At 39.3% G+C, this 21,479-nt stretch overlaps 1 protein-coding gene across 1 annotated transcript in view; it reads left to right on the top strand.

The window, feature by feature from the left end:
• The window catches only part of spred2b (sprouty related EVH1 domain containing 2b), an 81,369-nt gene that overhangs the window by 47,119 nt on the left and 12,771 nt on the right, over positions 1–21,479 (top strand). Inside the window, exons 3-4 of the mRNA XM_056470689.1 lie at positions 4,261–4,429; positions 4,855–4,919. Of these exons, the coding sequence (XP_056326664.1) occupies positions 4,261–4,429; positions 4,855–4,919 (234 nt within the window). The remainder of the gene's footprint in view (positions 1–4,260; positions 4,430–4,854; positions 4,920–21,479) is intronic.

Here is a 21,479-nt window from a genome sequence, read left to right on the forward strand (position 1 = left end):
TATTAGTGGAGGATGATTATGGTTAGCACATTAAGGATTACGGTTAGAGGATAATTACGGAAACCCAACATGGACTGGCATCCACTTTTACACTTTTTTTTGTCGGTCCGATTGGCAGATTTTACTCAGTGAGGTAATATAGTAAGTGCTGCATTATTAATTGAATATTTTCATGGTCAATTTGTCAGTAAAGTCGACTCTGTAATCAGCTGTTAATCTCCTGCAAGTACCTTCAGGTGTTGTTTATCATGTTTCCAAGACAACATTTGCATAAAGGTGTGGTCACACTTGACTTTTCCTCCCATAGACTTCCATTCATACGCACGCGAATGCGTCAGACCTGAAACGCAAGGTCATGCGTCACATTTCGCAGGTCGCTGCGGTGGAAAGTTCAATCTTGATGAACTCTGACCAGCGAAATCACATCACTTGACTGTGTGAGACCAATCGAGGATCAAAACAGGACCTCTCTGGACAGAAATGTAAAACATGGAGCAAATCGCTGGCTTTTTTAATGTCTAAACATCTTGCTTAATCCCGCCCCTTTTCGCAGCGCATTACGACAGAATTTTGCACACACAAAGCCCAGTGTGACCGCAGCTTAAGATTTACAGCTTTTGGTGAATATTGATCGTGATCTTGATTTCATTTCAATTATTTTTGCAGCCCTATTGGATGTATCTATACTTACAGCGGTTGGGCAATGAAACGAAAACGGCTGGTTATAGATCACAATAATTTATTAATATGGTGTAATGCTGTGTTCACACCAGACGTGGCACGCGTGGATAAATCGCTGTATTTGTGCGTAAATAGAAGGGTGAACATTTTGAGTTTACTCGCTTCATTTGCACGTCAAATTCGCTTCACAATAGACATGGATTTGCATCATGGGCAGGGCTTCTGTCTGCTCAGTGACTGTAGCTTCTTTGCTAAATGGCTAACATGGATTTTATTGAGATAGTAGCTGTGCTTTATGCGCTTTAGGAAAGCTTAAAAACAGTGTATATATATTAGATCGGCGCAGTGTCTGACTCCACTAAATCCTTTCAGAGGTGCACCCAGCTCTGTGAGTTCATCAACTCCTCCAGAAACTATACCTGGATGATAGAGGCTTTCAGCGGTGCTTCAGACTGAGCCAAGCCCAGTTTGATGAACTACTTGCCGACACCGGACATCAGATTTCCCCTCAGGACACCAACAACGGGCACTACGTCATAATCATGCCACAATAAGAGAAAGAGTTCCCACATAGATATGCTTGGCTTTTTAAGCAGGTTTGGCATGCTGTACCGGGAGAGAACCCTGAGCTTGGAGATATTTGAGTCCAGGGCTCCCGCCCAGTCAATAAGCATATCAGGAGATCCGAGATCAGGTAGGTAGATCAGAGAGCTCCCCCTTTAGAAAAGGGAGGAAAAGGAGGAGATGGGGTGGAAGGGGGGATTCTTCCAAATGAAGATAGAGCAGTAGGAAGAAAATTATCCATTTAAAGTAAACTAGGATCATTCTGATTGGATTATTACTGATTACAGATGAGCGGCCAGTCATGCTCAATCATATCACGTGCTCCTCTCGAAATTAGTTTATGAAACTTCACTAAATGCGTCAAACGCACAAAACGCTCAACTCGTGCTGATTCATTCACGTGAATCATGCCATTTGCGCCGCTTCATTCACATGTATCATGCTGCAGGATGTCTATTTGCGTATTTTCATTGACTTAACATGTAAATCACTCGTGCTTGATGCTTCATCCGTGTCTGGTGTGAATGCAGCGTAACGCCTCATTTCGCGGCCAATACAGCATCAATACATCTTGGGAATGATAGATGCAAGTTTGCGCAGTGGCCAGAGGGATTTTGAACCATTCATCTTGCAGAATAGTGGCCAGGCCATGATGTGATGCTGGTGGAAGAAAACAATTCCTGACTGGCTCCTCCAAAACACCCCAAAGTGGCTCAATAATATTTAGATCTTGTGACTGTGGCCATGAGAGATGTTCTTCACTTTCATGTTCATCAAACCACTCTGTCACCAGTCTTGCTGTGTGTATTGGTGCATTATTATCCTGATATACATCACTGATATAGGATACAATGTTTGAACCACTGGGTCCACATGGTCCTCCAGAATGATTAGGTAGTTACTGGCAACAAATCGCCTATCTAGCACAAGTATTAGGCCCCATTTACACTTATAAGTTTTAGTATTAAAAAGCATAAGTGTTGCTACAATTACGCCTTCAATCCTTACTACCCCGGAGTATTCAAGCCCCAAAAACAGAGCATTTTGGAAACACTGAAGAGGCTGTTTTGGTTTTAAAACACTGCTGCTCCATGTCAGTGTGGATTAGGGAAAACTAAAACATGGCTGCAGACATTCGCACTACCTGATTGGGGCTTTTTCTCAATATCAAGTACACAAAGTTCAGACTTGCATCCTTTCCTTGCAAGTTTAGACTTCACATGTTTGTAACGAACTCTCAAGGATGTGAGGACATGTCGAGTAAATCTTCAAATATAAAAAACAGCAGTGTACTTTTATAATGTTGTTCTCCCTGGCAATAAAATCTAAGAATAAAATGAAAACATGACATAAAGAAAACATGTCTTTTTAATTTTTATATTAACGTCTTAAACATAACAGACACCAAAAATGTTAAAGCATCATGTATATATTTTTATGACCGTCATCTTCACTGTATGCAAATTTATAACCAAACGAAGCCTATAACTGCCTCCCTTTCATTTTCATTGAAAAATATGAAACATTAGGCTCACTGTGTGGTTTTGGCAATATGCGTTTAATGTCAGGCTATATATAGCTATGATAACTCAAAACAGCAACCACAAGTCTCTCCTCCATCTTTAAAAGTCGTAGTTGTCTTGACAACACAAACCCTGCTGTCCCCGCCTCTGCTTTCATTTGATTGGAGAATGAACAAGATGCGACTGACGTAACACGCTTTTTTCGCTCAGGATTGACTTTTTTTCAACCGTGAGCGCACGATGTGTAACGGCAAAAATGCCAGGTGTAGCAGGCAGTAAAACATTGAGACGTACAGGGCACCTAAGCAGCACACACGACGCTCACGGCCGTTAGTAAATCATTCAAAAGGCGCCTTTCAACACAAAAAGGGCTTCAGTGTGATCTGTTCCTAACTTATCTTTGCGCTCAGCCAAAACACGTCACCTGACAACTAGCAGGCAAATAGATTCAAAAGACCGACTTGTTAGATATAGGTTTACACAAGATAAATTATAGATCATGTTTAGCAAATAGATCCAGCGGCAGACTCGATATGGACTGGCCGACATTGAGCTGCTCTCAGCCGGGCAGGTGTGCTTAGAGCTCCCGCTGACTGCCTGGAGCTCAGACGCGAGAGTACGCTGTTGCAGCTTTGGCACATGCCAGAGTGCGTGTATGGTCAAATAATGTGCGTTTTCAGTGGTGTAGTGTGGACAGAGCATTTCAGAGACACTAGATGAAACACCAGTTTGGACGTGGATCGTTTTTATTCTAAACTTAAGTATTAAAAATAAAACGTATTAGTGTAAAACAGGGCCTTAGGCCTAAGGAAAGCTATGATATTCCAGCTCAAACCATCACTGAACTGCCCCCATACTTCACTGTGGGCATGCAACAGTCTGGGTGGTACACTTCTTTGGGGCTTCTCCACACCGTAACTCTCTTGGATGTGAGAAACACAGTGAAGTTGGACTCTAAATGTTTGAATGCCACTGAATACCATGATGCTTGATGCATCACAAAGACTTGCTATCTTGTTCACAGATGCGCCAGTGAGACACACCAATTCGTTCTCTTTTGAACTCTGATATGTCATGGATAATGTTGTGTATATTGCAATATTTTAAGCAAAACTGTGCTATTACTCTGCTAATTAAACCTTCACATTCTGCTCTTACTAGTGGAATGTGCAGTCAATGAAGATTGGCCACCAGGCTGGTCAAATTTACCCATGACACCTCAACACTAAATTGGCCAGTGTTTCAGTTTCATCGTCCAACCCCGTATGGTTCATAACAAAATATGTTAACGGGTGAGGTGTGAGTGAAATCAGACAAACGTGGAGGGAGATGGGTGGGGTGTCCTAAAGGTTTAAAACCCCTGCTGTCTAGGAAATCAACCTGGAGAGTTTTGCATGCTGGCTTCTTCAGTCAAATGTGGGATGCGTTTGTGATTTGCGAGACTTTTCTCAGGCAGTGACCTCTGATACGTCTCGCTTGTTTTGGCTGGCAGGTGATTTTGGAATGTTACGTGAGGAAAGACCTGATCTACACCAAGGCCACGCCCACATTTCACCACTGGAAGGTCGACAACAAAAAATGCGGCCTGACCTTCCAGAGCCCCGCCGATGCTCGTGCCTTTGACAGAGGAGTGCGGAAAGCCTTGGAGGACATAACAGAGGGTGAGAACATGCAGAGCTGAAAAATAAGAGACATTTGTGTCATTTCTTGATTATTATGAAGTTTATGTAAATGATTTTTTTTCAGTGGACTAACTTGCACAGATTAATTGTTTAGTTTAAGACTAACAATGTCCGTTAGCAGCATTAATATTGTTCATTTTGATTTCATGCTGATTTAACAGTATACATTTAGACAGGCTTGAGTTTAGCAGCATGATGCCTAAGGTGTCAGTGATGCGATCTATGACATCAGACTGGAGTTGTGTTTCATCCGTCAATCAGTCTTTCGGCTGTCTCTGTCAGTTTACTTTCTCTCTCTCTCTCTCTCTCTCTCTCTCTCTCTCCGACCTCAAATGCCACCATTAACCGACAGGATATGTGAGGCTCTGTTGGCTCATGTCTCCTGTTTGTGTGTTTTATTTTAGGTTCCACAACTTCCTCTTCAACACTCCAAAATGAGGCTGAACTTGGGGATGATGATGTGTTCACAGTAAGAAGCTTTGTTTTAGAAAGATTATTCAATGCATCATCATCATCACTGTATCATCTGGTGTCATGCTGTTCAGCACACAAAAAGACAAATCAAACAAACTTTCTAGGACAAAATCAATAGAAAATTTAAAACATTTTCTTTTGATATTATTTAATTAATTATTAATTAATTTAATTTATATTTAATTACTTTTATTTATCTTTTTTTTAATTTGACATTTTGTGCCTTATATTTCGTAATAATGTGTCCATATATTTAAAGGGTCATGAAACACCAAAACACATTTCTTGAGCTGTTGACAGTCATATATGTGTCCCACGCTGCTATAAACGCTATTAAGATACAAATGTTTTACTAAAAAGTGAAAATTGGTTATTTTTGCGTTATTTCGAGCAAATTTGTTCGTCCGGTTTGAAAAGAAGTTTTGAAGTTACGTCACGGCGATTAGATCCTAGTGTGAATTCCAGCATGCAGACTGGATGTCTGTACTGGCAAGTACAACATGACGTGTTTGAGCTTTCAGCATTAATTCAAGAGAACCAATCAGCGCTCGAACCAATCAGCGCGCTCTATTGTGTTTGAGGTGCAACTTCATTAATATGCATAATAGCTTTGAAGACCTGTTACAGTGTTTAGACTGCAGAGAGACGCCACGCTGTGCTGCCAACCGTAATTCAAACAAGTGGAAGAAGAGGAATTGTTTGGAGACATGGGTCGTCATTGTTGCGTTTATAAATGTGCTGCAACGAAGGTTTTGTTTTCAATTCCCCGTGATGAGAGTGCAGCTGGACTCACGTGTAGATTACAGTGGTCTGTTAACACGCGACAAAAATTTGTTTGTAGGGAACATTTTTTTAACCGAGAGCTTTTCGCATCTGGAAATGGTGAAATCCGAATTTGCCGTCTTTTGAAAAAGACACGGTTCTAGTTTGTGTTGATTGTCCTGTCTCTACAGATTTGGTAAGTGTGTGATCAATGTTCTTTGTTTTTTTATTCAGAGGCAAAGTTAGTTCGTATCGTCAGCAGTACTCGTTCAGTTTTTAAAGACATACCATAGTCAAAATGATTTAGTTACTAAGTTTGCAGTACATTAATATCATTACAATATTATGAGCTGAAAGATCCGCTGTAAATTCTTCTCTCCGAGTGTAAACATGTAAATACTGCAATCAAACTATTACTATCGTGTAGGATTTTTGCCGCATTTTATGTCAGGATAGTCTATGCACATACGGCTTTCTGACGCTATCTACCGAGTGCATCTAAGTTACTGAGAAATGGGGAGTTTTTTTTCCCTCTTATACGGCATGCAGTATCAAACATTCCATTAAAACTACACTCTTCCAGCACAGTTCCTCGCATCCAATATCTCGTTTGTCACGGGGGCATGTATGAAATGTTCCTGTATGAAAATTAAAGTGACAAACTGCAGTTAAATTAATAATTTGGCAAAGAATTCAATTGAATGTGGTTTAATTTTCACTGCTGAAAGCCCAAACACTAAAGAGCAAATCCATCGATGTGAAACTCCAAAAGTCTCAAACCAAGCAAGCCAGTGGCGACAGTGGCGAGAAACAAACTTTACCAATTGACAAAGTGAAGGAAAAAACCTTGAGGGAAAATCAAGCTCAGTTGGAAATTACCAATTCTCCTATGGCCAAAATTACTGTGTAGAGCTTCAGTCTAGGCACCGGAGGCTGGAAAACGCTGGATGTCCATCGTGGAGAAACTGCAGGTGTGAGTTGGTCACCGTCGGTTGTTCAAGCTGGCCCACGGGATCAATGCAGAGACGTCGTCTGTCTTTCAGGAATCAGTCTCAAGCTCTTTGCTCCTCCCTGACAGCCACAGCATATGCTCAGGATACAGCCTGGTCCAGGATTATGGATGCCTCTAGAAGTCCTTAATTTGGCAAAGAATTCAATTACTGATAGCCATGTAAATGCAGTCACTGTCTTTCCCTCATGTCTGTGTGTTGTTTTACCTCTGTAAAAAATCAGCACATGCCCAAATGGAAACTCTCATTTTTATGTAAAACCGTCCCTCTTTCCCTCCCCCGACACTCTCACTTAAACAGAGCTGGATTTACCCACTTTCCTGACTTTTTTGAAACTACAGGTGTGAAAACACCCTGCTGAGACAGGGGGGTTTCGTGGCCCTTTAAGAACATGTTTAACAACTTAATTTACAATGTTGGATAATTGTCATTATTCTAGTATTTGGTTATTTAGTAATATAACAATTGTTATTGTTTTATAGTAAACCTACTATAGTACAATTAATATGATATTTCATTGAATCAGTGTCCTCCGACCTCTAGAAGTGCTCTAGTGACAGATACCAGAGGCCATGGTCTTTAGCCTCCTTGTAGAGCAACCAACTCCCATGCGGAGAATCTGTGGTTCGATTTCAGCTCGGGGCAGGTTGGGTATATATATATTATTATTATTTTATTTATTTATTTTTTTTTTGGAGTGAAATAATATGAAGGCCAGTATGTGTAAGAAAAATGTACGTATTGATCTATGACAACTTTTTTTAACGTTAAACTCTGGACAGATTGTGCATATTAGTTGCATTGATTTCATTGAATTTATTTCAGGGAATTATTGCAATGTGTCTACAATTAAACTATTGTTAAATGAATATGAGGGAACAAATTTATGCGTCTTGGAAATAAACTCTTGGCCATAGCCATGAAAGAAAAGTCTATAAAGGCAAGGCCGCAACCTTTAGCCCAAAAAGCATAACATTTAAAGCGAACGCTTCAGGCAGATAATAAATATCAGTGGAGGAGAAGCTTGCTGAGTAAACGGCTTTTATAGCTGGAATAATGTATTGGTTAATCTTCAGCATGTTTGTGATTAAACATTAGTTTTAGATTGATCTGATTTTACATTTGGTATGAGTATGGCCTCAGTAAACAGTGGCTAACTTTTCCACAACTCTGACCGAAAGTCAGTGGAAGTCAAGGCTGTAATGTGATTGATTATAAAAGGCACTCATGATCCAAGTTTGTCTTAAATCTTGTTTTCTCCAATTCATCTGTGTCATCTGTCGGACTCTTGCCACGAGTTTCACAAAAACATTTTAGTGTAGAGCATTGGACACCAACCTTTTTTAGCCTAAGATACCTAAAGGCCAGGACACACCAAACTGACGGCAAACAACTAGCACCACCTGTGTTGCCTTGCATTGGCACATGCGTGGTCCCGTCTGGACCAAAAAGTTGCACATGAACACAACAAACCGACCGCAGCCGACTGATTTGCGAGTGTGCTTTCTGTGACTCTCTGTGAGAGGATTTGTGTTTCCACACCCGCAGGTGGCAGTAATCGGTTTTCTCGTTCAACAAAAAGAAACCAAACTTCCGATGTGTGCCTGCAAATAGTAAACAAAGCAGCATTTATTACATTATAACAGTCACTATGTAGGGATTTGCTTGTCTAATGTCTGATAATCTAATTATCCATATCATTATTTATCAAATATTTGAGAAATCTAATGAAATTACGGCCAGCTTCTTTGTGTTTCTTCTTGACTCTGCGTCACTTCAGTTTTTGTTCTCATTCTCTGATTTGTTGCTGAATAACCAATCAGCGCTCGCTTCAGCCGATGTTGATTCTACATGCTGAATCGGAACAACAATCTCTGATGTTAACCCAATGAGAGATGATTTAATTCAATTCAGCTTTATTTCTACAGCACTTTTACAATGTAGATCGTGTCAAAGCAGCTTAACAGAGAAGTTCTAGTAAATTGAAACTGTGTCAGTCCAGTTTTCAGAGTTGAGATTCAGTTTAGTTCAGTTGAATGTGGTTTAATTTTCACTGCTGAAAGCCCAAACACTGAAGAGCAAATCCATCGATGTGAAGCTCCACAAGTCTCAAACCAAGCAAGCCAGTGGCGACAGTGGCGAGAAACAAACTTTACCAATTGACAAAGTGAAGGAAAAAACCTTGAGGAAAAATCAGGCTCAGTTGGAAATTACCAATTCTCCTATGGCCAAAATTACTGTGTAGAGCTTCAGTCTAGGCACCGGAGGCTGGAGAACGCTGGACGTCCATCGTGGAGAAACTGCAGGTGTGAGTTGGTCACCGTCGGTTGTTCAAGCTGGCCCACAGGATCAATGTAGAGATGTCGTCTGTCTTTCAGGAATCAGTCTCAAGCTCTCCGCTCCTCCCTGACAGCCACAGCATCTGCTCAGGATACGGCCTGGTCCAGGATTATGGATGCCTCTAGAAGTCCTCGATGGTTCATTGGCATCATCTCTTCACAGGTCTTGGATCACGTCAATGGCGCTGCACAATCTCTAGAGGCCTCGGGATGAGTATCCCCAGGTGGAAATAGAGAACAGATGACACATGGAACAAACAAAAAAAACTAGCCGGACTAACACTGAGCCATAACCAAGAAGTCCAATGGCCGACTGATGGTGTAGCGGCCTTAAGGATACATGTTGTCTGAAATGTTTTTTTTTTGTACTCCAGAAATACAATCACGACACGGTGGCTCAGTGGTTAGCACCACACAGCAAGAAGGTCGCTGGTTCGAGTCCCGGCTGAGTCAGTTAGCATTTCTGAGTAGAGTTTGCATGTTCTCTCCGTGTTGTCATGGGTTTTGTCCGCGTGCTCCGGTTTCCCCCACAGTCCAAAGACATGCGCTACAGGTGAATTGAATAAGCTAAACTGGCCATAGTGTATGTGTGTTAATGGGTGTGTATGGATGTTTCCCAGTACTGGGTTGCAGCTGGAAGGGTATCCGATGAGTAAAACATATGCTGGATACATTGGTGGTTCATTCCGCTGTGGCGACCCCAAATTAATAAAGGGACTAAGCCAAAGGAAATGAATGATAACTTCAGTTTTGTATCAATTTTTGTAGTTGGATCAAGAAAAATAAAGAGAGCTACGATAATCACGATGCATTTCTTCTGTCGTTTTCGGAATCTACTGTACTTATAAAGATCCTGGCAACCGCTGCTGTAGAGTGTTGTTTCACACTATACATGTGCTCTGAGGGCATGTACATTTTGAAAGCAATATTTAGCAACTTCCTCCTTTAGCTTTCATGTCTGCGGCTTTCATTCGTGCGTCCCAGAAAAGACAGAGTCCTTGTGATATTTTTTCCCCGCCGAGGCCGCAGTGGAAGAGACGGGCCTTTGTTTTTTTTTGTTTTTTAAAGATTGTGAATGTGATAGCAGCGCAGGCAGGTTTCCTGTGGAGATTTCTGAGGAGGCTGTGCCGATGTTTGGCGTTTGCCCACTTACTGTCCTTTTGTCACAGTCACAGGAGAGCAGGAGCAGCAGGCCGGGTCAGGAGACGACTTCCTGCTCACCCCAGTAAAACTATCATTAGCAGCTGCTTCCTAGCTAACTGCCATCCTGATTTACTGCTGGCCCGGGTGAAGGAGGAGGGGGAGCGCAGGGGAAGCCTCATGGCTCCTCTTTCACTCGCTGTCTGTCTCACTTTCAGGCCAAAAGGGTAGACTGCTAAGCCAAGGACCCTAAGCTTGAAAGGAAACTTAATCCAATGCTTCTTTCCGTCCTGGAATTTATGCTCTTCTTGTGCTGTTGGGTGCGTCCGTGCTTTTGGAAAACACGACGAGATTTACTGCCCAGCTCTGGGTCTTTTTTAAAACCTACCTGTTTTTGCAGGACACACACACTGCGCTTTTTTATGATCGCTTGTTTTAAATAAACAGTTATTTAAATGTTGAGTGTGTGTGTGCTTGAGAAAGATAGCAAATTGAAATACCATTGAACCTGCTGTGAAATTTAAATTCGTTATTAAATTTGTTTAACACAATAGTTTTAATAACTAATTTCTAATAATAAATTTATTTGGATTACCACGATGACAGCACATAATATTTTACTTGTTATTTTGTGAGATATTCAAGTGCAATTTAAAGGTTTAACTAGTTTAATTAGGTTAAAGGTGCCGTGTGTAAATTTTTGACTCTTCTAAAGCATAAAAATACCATAATATGTTTGCAGATATTTAAAAACATGCTAAGTGAACATGTTTATCTGAAAAACAATGCTGAAGTCAGTTATTCTGCTTTGAAAATATGTTTTTTGTGCCAGAATGCTGTCTTTGTTTTGGTAATAATCACCTGCCCAATGACACTTTAGTCAATTATATTTCAGCAACCTTGTTAGAAACCAATGTATTTCACTCATTCATTTAGGAAGGCTCTCAAAGCAAGTGCCCATGACTGAAATGCAAGCTCCGGAGGACAGTAGAAGACTCTGAAATGAGATGCAGGTTCAAATTCCACATGGAGTGGTTTTTACTTAGCAAATAATATATATATTGCGAACGTAAACATTAAGTGAGCAGGTTACATTGTAACCGCGTGTCCTAACAACACGCTATGGCAATAATTGTCATGTAAAGTGCTGTTCAAACTCACATTATTAGCATTTAACACTGGATAAAAGCACATGAGGTGTACCTGAGGTGATCATTGTCATTTATCCTGTTGCTCAACTGTGAGAAATAGAAGCTGTTTCTGATGTATCAATTCGAGGTGTTGGTTATAACAAAAACTCCTTTTAATATGAAAATATTCCTTCTATCGTGTACCTTTGCTTTTATTTAGAACACCATTTAGGCTCAAGACTCGCCCCTGTTGGTCATCAATCTGGCAACCTGCGCTTGTGTTTGTTTTGATCCAAACAATACTGAGTGCAATACCTAGTTCAACCACTGGGTGTCAAACTTGCATACTACACCTTTAATTAGGCTAGTTATGTTATGTAGGGGTTGGTGCAGTAGGTAGTGCTGTCGCCTCACAGCATGAAGGTTGCTGGTTCGAGCCTCGGCTGGGCCAGTTGGAGTTTCTGTGTGGAGTTTGTATGTTCTCCCTGCATTCGCGTGGGTTTCCTCCTGGTGCTCCGGTTTCCCCCACAGTCCAAGGACATGCGGTACATGTGAATTGGGTTGGCTTAATTGTCCGTAGTGTATGTGTGTGAATGAGTGTGTATGGATGTTTCCCAGAGATGGGTTGCAGCTGGAAGGGCACCCGCTGCATAAAACAAGCTGGATAAGTTGGCGGTTCATTCAGTCGCTGTGGCGACCCTGGATTAATAAAGGGACTAAGCCAAGGGACTAAGCCAAAAAGAAAATGAATGAATGAATGTTAACAAGGCAATCACTGTACAACAGTGGTTTGTTCTGTAGCCAATCGAAAAAATAATTTCTTAAACAGGCTAAAAATAGTGAATAATAATGTTATATTATTGGGCAAAAATAAAAGTTTGCTTTGACATAAAATATGTATGTGTATCATGGTTTCTGCTACATTCATTCTTCCATGGTGGGGCGCCACATCAAAATTCATTCATTCCCCGCCCTGGCTACATTACAGCTTCTCATTCAACACCATCAGTTTTTTCTGTTTTTTTATAGCGAGTTATAATCACACCAAAACATATTAAAATGTAAGTGAATTATAACAGAGCAAACTTTTCTGTAATCATAGTAGTGCTGTGCATTATTTGTTTAAACCTTTAAAGTCCCCGTGAACCGGAAGCTGCGATCGTTATTCGTTCCTTAATGTAATGCAATTGCTAGAGAAATGGATTATTAAATGAGTAAACAGTGGGCGTGGCTAGTTTTTTATACCGCAGACTGAATGGATGTAGTAAAGTAGGCATTTCATTCTGAAAGATTGGGAAAGAGGGGTTTTAGAAGAGTTATTACAACCTAACAGACTCCTTCGGCTCACCATTTTTGTTTGTTGTCAAAACTGACAGTTGGAGCAGCATTAGCCTCGCCCATTACCTCAAAATCCCATCATCTGCATTTTCAAAATTCAATTCAATGGGCGTGTCAATTCAATAATGACACGCACAGATGAATTGTTCACCACAAAAATGACAATCTGAGCTAACAAAATCATATGGTTAGTTTTGATTTCTTGGGGATTTTAAGGTTGCATGCTGACTGACTGACTGACAGGGCTGCACGATGCGTAAGTCCAGCAAACACGACGTAGCTTTCAGCTATGATGAACACAGCTTCCAAAATGATACTTTATTAATAGATAAAGGTCTATGGTTCTGCAAACAATGACTTTATCTTGCTGGATGTTATGGTTGTTTCACTTTAGGACGCATCAATGCCGTTCTGTAGGTCTATTGGAGACATTTATAAATATTTCTAGCCAATCTAATAAATGTTGGAGACATATTCGTTACATAAACACACCAAATCACACTTCAGCAGCATTTATTTGAGAGCACACAAGAAAATCTGCGCTTGAGCAGTGTATATTTGAGGGCATGCAAGAAGTTTTGTGCACGAACAGAGGAAATCGGTGTGCAAGCAAAGAGATTTGCCTGCTCGTATTACAGGAATGTGATCTGGACTTGTAATACTGTGCTCAAGACATTTGTCATTGAAATAACGCCATATGAAACATTAGGTCATGAATATTTACCTCAAAGTTTTAGGAAAGTCCTGGATATTTATTAGTAAAAATGTATATGAACACACACACACACACACACAGAGCTGCATGCACACTTCCACATGAGGCCATTGGCACAGTTGTCGGGTCAGGGGCTGGTGTTGATGACCTTTCCATATATTGCCGTATGAGGCAAGTGGCCGCAGACAGCAGAAATGCAGGCCTGGATTTACAGCTCAGGGCGATTATGCGGAGGGGAGTTGTTCCTCTGCTGGGATATACATTCCTGCTGATGGTTCCTCGTGAGCTAACCTATACTTAACCTCAGCTCTTTTTAGCTCATTCACATCAGGGAAAGGACTCGCTCTGCCTCTCTGAACTCTGGGTAATTAGCAGGGTGTGTCTTTTTACGTGTTCTGGGATGCACGGTTTTTGGATGCTTGTGCTCCTCAATGTAAGACTGATCAGAAAGGTTATTTGTACATAATGCATATTTGCTTTGAAGTGGCTTAAAGTGTACTGTTTTAACAGTAATTTCAAGCAAACCACTAATAGCCATGATCCCATCCACCAATTTTTATGTGCATTTTGGGAACCGCATGAAAAAGGCTTGATGGTAATCTTAAACTGTGCATTACTAAACTCATAAATGTGCTCAGTCGCTTCAGATACACTTTTATATACACTCACAGGCCACTTTATTAGGTATACCTTAGTAGTAACATGTTGGACCCTCTTTTGCATTCAGAACTGCCTTAATCCTTCTTTTGTTTTCAGAACTGCCTTAATCCTTTATGGCATAGATTCAACAAGGTGCTGGAAATAGTCCTCTGAGATTTTGCTCATTGTTTTCATGATAGCATCACACAGTTGATGCAGATTTGTCGGCTGCACATCCATAATGCGAATCTCCCGTTCCACCACATCCCAAAGGTGCTCCATTGGATTGAGTTCTGGTGACTATGGAGGCCATTTGAGTTCAGTGAACTCATTGTCATGTTCAAGAAACCAGTCTGAGATGATTTGCGCTTTATGACATGGTGCGTTATCCTGCTGTAAGCAGCCATCAGAAGATGGGTACACTGTGGTTATAAAGGGATGGACATGGTCAGCAACTATACTCAGGTTGGCTGTGGCGTTGACACAAAGCATAATTGGTACTAATGAGCCCAAAGTGTGCCAAGAATCCATGCTTTCATGTTGTTGAAGTCCAATTCTGACCCTACCACCTGAATGTTGCAGCAGAAATCGAGACTCCTCAGACTAGGCAATGATTTTCCAATCTTCTATTGTCCAATTTTGGTGAGCCTGAGCCTGTAGCCTCAGTTTCCTGTTCAGTTTCTCAAGAGATGCATTCAGAGATGCTCTTCTGCATATCTCAGTTGTAACGAGTGGTTATTTGAGTTACTATTTTTATACTTTTTTACTTATTGTCTTTCTATCAGCTAGAACCAGTCTGGCTATTCTCCTCTGATCTCTGGCATCAACAAGGCATTTGCACCCACAGACCCGCCGCTCACTGGATATTTTCTCTTTTTCAGACCATTCTCTGTAAACCCTAGAGATGGCTGTGCGTGAAAGTTCCAGTAAATCAGCAGTTTCTGAAATACTCAGACCAGCCTGTCTAGCACCAATAACCATTCCACATTCAAAGTCACATAAATCACCTTTCTTTCCCATTCTGATGCTCGGTTTGAACTGCAGCAGATCGTCTTGACCATGTCTACATGCCTAAATGCATTGAGTTGCTGCCATGTGATTGGCTGATTAGAAATTTAGAAATTTACGTTAACAAGCAGTTGGAGAGGTGTACATAATAAAGAGGTGTGTGTGTGTATATATGTATATATGTATATATATATATATATATATATATATATATATATATATATATATATATATATATATATATATTATATTATATTTTTACAGTTTTAAATTGTTTATGGAAACATTCCAATAGTCCTACTTCTGATACTGGGCTTTTAAAGTGCAACAATAACATCCTTTATGTAAACGTTTCATGTTCAAAAGTATAATTCAGTTTATGAGTAGTGTGCGGAATGCAAATTTTGGCATCAAAACAGTATGCATATACCATGCAAAGCCCTGCCCCTACTCAATATTCCATTTCAGCTGGAAGTACATCAGCTTACTGAAATAAAAGTCTCATTAACGTCCAGTTCACGCAGACTTTAACATGCTTTCTGAAGTGCCGGACACAACGAATTCTAAATAACTTGAACCAAATAATGAAACTTATCAACAAACAAGAAACGTTTTTATAAAAAGAATCTGTTACTTTTTATTTTTTATTGTTAAATGAACTGCTATACAGGATACTTTTAAGAAACTCTACAGTACTTTAAAAAAATTGTAAAATTGCTATATGATAAATTATTAATCTTATTTTATTAATGTAAGCACATCACTATCCTTCTCAGAGTCCTAATTTGTTCACAGAACCTACTGATGAATGACCTCGGGAGCTAGGGAGCTTATTGAGATGCACCCAGGATTATGGCTACTAGCATCATGCTAGTAACAAGTCAAACAAGCTAGCAACAGTTTGTCACAATGCTGCAGCATACAAAAGCTTAAATTACTGTATAACTAGTCCAAATGATCAGATTAGATTTTTTTCAAGGCACTATCAAAGGTCAGTGAGTTCCACTGATGTCTCACTGCAAGATGTTCTCCAGTTTGAGTTTGCCAGCACCGGGCCTTTCAGTGTGGAGATCACATGTTCTCCATGTGTGCGGGTGGGGGAGGGGCTTCAGTTTCAGTCAGATTTTACTGCACAATCCAAAAACATGTCACATGTGTGAATTGAAGACATCAAACTGTGTGTTGGTGTGAATGTGTGTGAACTCTGTTATGAACTGGCCATATCTCCTGGGTGTTATCTGGAATTTGCACTGGAATTTCTCGCATTTAAAAAAATGCTATAGTAATTTATAGTAGAACCGTACTATAGAAAAAGTCTGTTATACTGTTTATATTATAGTTGTTTTTTTTTACAATGCTTTAAAGAATGCTACAGCATACTGATATTGAACTGGGATATTGTAATAGATATTGTAGCATGCTTTAATTTTTACTACAGTAAACTGTGGTGTATTGTAGTGATTTGTAGGCTTGTTGAAAACGTAATACATCATTGGTAGTTTTTATTTATATAACTAAGACTAACAGTAAAGTACTTGAATTAATGTGTTGCTGTGGTAATAACCTTGTGCGTGTATATGTATGTGTATACATACATATATATACATACATATATATACATACATATACATATACATACATACATACATGCATACATACATATATATATATTTATATATATATATATATATATATATATGTATGTATATGTATGTATATATATGTATGTATATATATGTATGTATATATATGTATGTATATATATGTATGTATATGTATGTATGTATATATATATATATATATATATATATATATATATATATATATATATATATATATATATATATATATGTATATATATATATATATATGTATATATATATATATATATGTATATATATATATGTATATATATATATATATGTATATATATATATGTATATATATATATATATGTATATATGTATGTATGTATATATATGTATGTATGTATATGTATGTATGTATATATATATATATATATATATATATATATATATATATATATATATATATATATATGTGTGTGTATACATATATACTATATATATATATATATATATATATATATATATATATATATATATATATATATATATATATATATATATATATATATATATATATATATAATATGTTTTCTTCCTTTATTTTTTGTTATATATTACAATAAAAATTATATTAACTACAAATTAATAATAATAATAATGGTAATAATAATAATAATAATATAAAATAGGCTCGTACTGAAATGAAAATTTTGGGTGAAAACCAAAAACTCTAAATGCACTTAGCCGAAAACTGGAACTGAAAATGCTTTGGATAGTTATTTATCATTTTAATAAGTAACATACAGTAAATCTGTAGCAAGCAGCTAGAGCAAAAATACTACATTCTAATTTCCTGTCGTCATTTTATTTGAACAGACTTTACTTTCAAATTTTCCATTTTCAGTTTGCTGGCCGAAAATTTGGTGCATCCCTAATATGAAATAAATGTAGTAAAATGACAAAAAAATTACATAATACTCCCATCAAAATTTCAAAACTTTGCTTAAAAGAAGTCTCAAGCTCAAAAGAAAGTATTTCAAGCAAGATTAAACAAGTTAAACAAGATTTTCGGTGAAAAGTTGCATAAAGTTTCCGGATGACTTACAGTGTGCTCCAATCCCATTATTTTCAGTTTTAAGTGTGTATCTGATTTGCATATTTAAGGTAGAGTTTCTGACTATTTGGGCTGAGGAAATATATAAATGACAAAAAAAACAGCTTCCTGTGCAGCAGTCGGGCAGGATAAGGGTTTGCTGTATAAAGCGCTCGCAGCCAGGACCCTGGAGGATGCTCGGAGGAAGTGGGATGTAGAAGACTAACAGTTCTGGGAAGAGGGGGAAAAAATAAGGTGGAAAGAATCAATGCTTCTTTATGCCGAGAGGTAGAGAACCTTTATTCGTTATCCTCTCCGGTCCTTAGCAGTACTGGGCATCTGTGTGTGGAGTGTGTGTACGTAAAGCCTCATAGCGCTGATCACAGCAGTGGAAAAGGCACCTTCCACCATCCGGACGGCTGGCCTCAGACTCAAGGTGGCTCATTACAGGCAATTTAACCTGGAACTCAATTAGTTCCAGCAGATGTTTCACTCCCTGGATTGTCCTATAGAAGAATTACAGCAGAAAACCCCATAAAAACCGTGTTGTCAGTGGTTTAGAGCCCTATAGGGAGTAAAAGCTTTTCCTGATAGCATCAGTCATGCACGTAGCTGAGCACACGCTGACCAAACATACATTTATCAGTGGCGGGCGTTTGGTGTGATAAAATCAGATTGCTTGCGGTTGACCTGAGCAGCTGGAAAGATTTTGATGGACAGCAAATTTAGCTATGCTAAGACTAGCAATGCTAAGGGGTAAAAAAAGTACACTTGTTTTTTTTCTTCATATGCACAGCCTTTGAAAATATACTTTATTTGACTCATAGGCATACACAAGCATTCACATGCACATTATGACAACTTTCAATACTTCCTACTGGGTATAACGCACATAAACAATTTTTAAACATTGTATGCCAGAGATATATAAATTAACTGTCAAGCTTCTTCGCCGAGTCTCTCATCTATTAGTGCATTCCAAACAAGATATATTGCCCTCCAAAGGGCACTACAGAGTGAAAAATCATGACCGCCATTTTGAAGTGTCGTTCCAAACCAAAGTGATCAAAACTGCCCCCCTTGAAGGGCCCTTTGGAACGAAGGAATTTAAGGGTGTACTCACACTAGGCATGGTTGTCTTGAACCGTGCTCAGGCTGCACGTATTAGGAGATTTGCTGAAGGTGGCAGCTGTCGTGCAGCGGGGGGTTTGTAACTTGTAACTATGACAGTTCACAATCACTGAAAGTTAAGAAAGATTAATAAATCCATATGAAACAGTCCCTTAAAAGTGACGTCGGGCCTTCAGTTTGGGCTCAGGCGTGCTTTGCACTCACACTACAAGTGTATTGTGCCAAAGCCCAACCGAGCCACGCTTTGGCTCTTCCAACCGGGCCAGGGCTGGCCAACTGAACCACGCCTGGGCCCGATTCGGAGCACTCACACTTGTCAAACAAACCAGGAAATGAGGGTCAAACATTCCTAGGCGTGGATCAGATAGCCTAGGTAGAATACACCCTAAAAAATACAACTGATGGACACTTCGGGAATTTATCCTTTGAGCAGGTAAGCTGTTTGGAGGGAAGATATTCTAAGAATATTATATATAGGATGTAATAAGGATATATATAGGATATAAATATAAATTATGAAAACATTACAAAACTAAATATTTTCTAACCAACATAAATATAAAAACCATACTTCCATGCCTTCATTTCGGGGGGCTTTTTCAATTTATTCATAACAATTTGCTTTTGTATAATGTCATTATTATTAGCAGTATTATTTATTATATGCATATTTATATTTGTTTTATTAAAAACTAGCTTAGATTTGTCCACCTCTCAGGTTTAGACCATATGGGGCATAGCATGTGTATTTGGATATAACTCAGTTTTTTGAACACACATCGTTATTAATGTTCATTTATCATTTATTACTGAGCCTGGTTTCTCTCAAGGTTTTTTTTCTTCACTTCCGCCTTTAGTGAAGTTTTTTTTCCCTCTCCGCTGTCGCCACTGGCTTGCATGGTTCAGGATCTGTAGAGCTGCGCATCGTTGGATTTGCTCTTCAGTATTTGGACTCTCAGTAGTGATTATTAAACCACACTGAACTGAGCTAAACTGAACTGAACTTAAACACTACAAACTTAACTACACTGTTCCTATTTATTATGACCTTTTATGTGAAGCTGCTTTGACACAATCTACATTGTATAAGCGCTATACAAATAAAGGTGAATTGAATTGAATTGAATTATTAGAACTGAATCAAGAAATAATTTTGAAACAAATCTTTGCGCTTAACAAACTGAATTAATCATTTATAGGCTAATTGATGTCTGTGCGTACAAGGTTTCCCTATCCACGAGAGCGAAAGTGAAAGTAAATAATGAGGAGGCTCATCTCTCATTCTCACGCTGTAGATGCTCTGTTTAACTATTTTCTTGCTAGTGAAACGCTCAGTTTTTCCACTTACAAAATCCGTCATGTAAATAGCAAACGCGCTATGGCACGATGCAACTGACTCTTAAAGGGAATGGGAGATGACACTCTGATTGGTTTATTCTCGAAACACACCTATAACTCATTAAGAGAATAAGCTCAACCCTTATATTAGCAAAAGTGGATTCTGACACGCCCTTAAGGCGTTTGCGCCCTGCGCTTTGCACTTTGCGCATGGATCGTCAAAATAGAGCCCTAAACCTCACTGCCATCCTAGTTACAGCACTGATGTAACTCTGCCGGTCCATTACACTAGCTGAGGCCAGCTAGTAAAGTGTTGTGCTGGTAAACCTCACTCCTCTGACTTCGAAAGGTGCTCTTGCAACAGACGCTAGAGACCATTGTCTTTAGCCTCCTTGTTAGAGCAACGACTCCCATGCAAAGAGTTCAATCTCAGCTCGGAGCAGGTTGAGTTGTGTAGGACCACCTAGACAACCGTCAACATCCTTGCATCATTTGAGCAAATTTGGCATGAACAAAGGCCACTCATATCTTATTTTTAATAGCTTACACTACTGTATCTGACCTCTGTACTCAGTCTTGATCAAAATATCTTTGACAGCGACCCAGAAATCCGCAACATAATTAAAAACTGTACCATGAACAATGAAGATCTCCTTAGCAAACATTGTGTAATGCCTAGACAACATCCTTGCATCATCCGAGCAAATTTGGCACCAACAAAGGCCACTCATATTTTAGTTTTTAATAGCTTACTTTACTGTTTCTGACCTCTGTACTCAGTCTTGATCTATGTACAGGCCTGGTTTTTGACCGCGAGTTTTATTTTTTGTACTGTTCATGCTGGTCCTATAGGGCCAGATTTAAACTGTCCGGTTGTAGCCGGTTTATTGCTCAGACAGTTCTGGCTGGCCCAGTTTAGATTGGTCTGCTGTGGTTTCATGCCACAGGGTGGCCAGCCTCAGACTTAATGAACGGGGCACCATTTGTGAAATTACCCAAAAGACTTCAGTTCCCCAAAGGGCTTTTGCTCCCCCATCCCCCTTATTATCTCTCCACCCTCCCCCACTGTGCCACTGATTGCGTGTCATTAACGGGCCGACATCGGCTCTGCTGCTGGGAAGGTATGCCTTTGAATCAGAGTTGGACCACATGTGCCTTTGAACTCTCTTGTTATCTGCTCTATGCCACACACTTTAGAGTTTTTTGATAAGAAGGCTGATTTTGTGGAGGAGTTAGGCTTTAACTGTGCCATGTTCAGTTCAGAAATGTAGTGTTCTTCATAATAGCCGTATACTGTATGAAAACTGTTAGCTTGTTTAAATT

Source organism: Danio aesculapii, chromosome 13 (genome assembly GCF_903798145.1).
Source record: "Danio aesculapii chromosome 13, fDanAes4.1, whole genome shotgun sequence".
Classification (NCBI taxonomy): domain Eukaryota; kingdom Metazoa; phylum Chordata; class Actinopteri; order Cypriniformes; family Danionidae; genus Danio; species Danio aesculapii.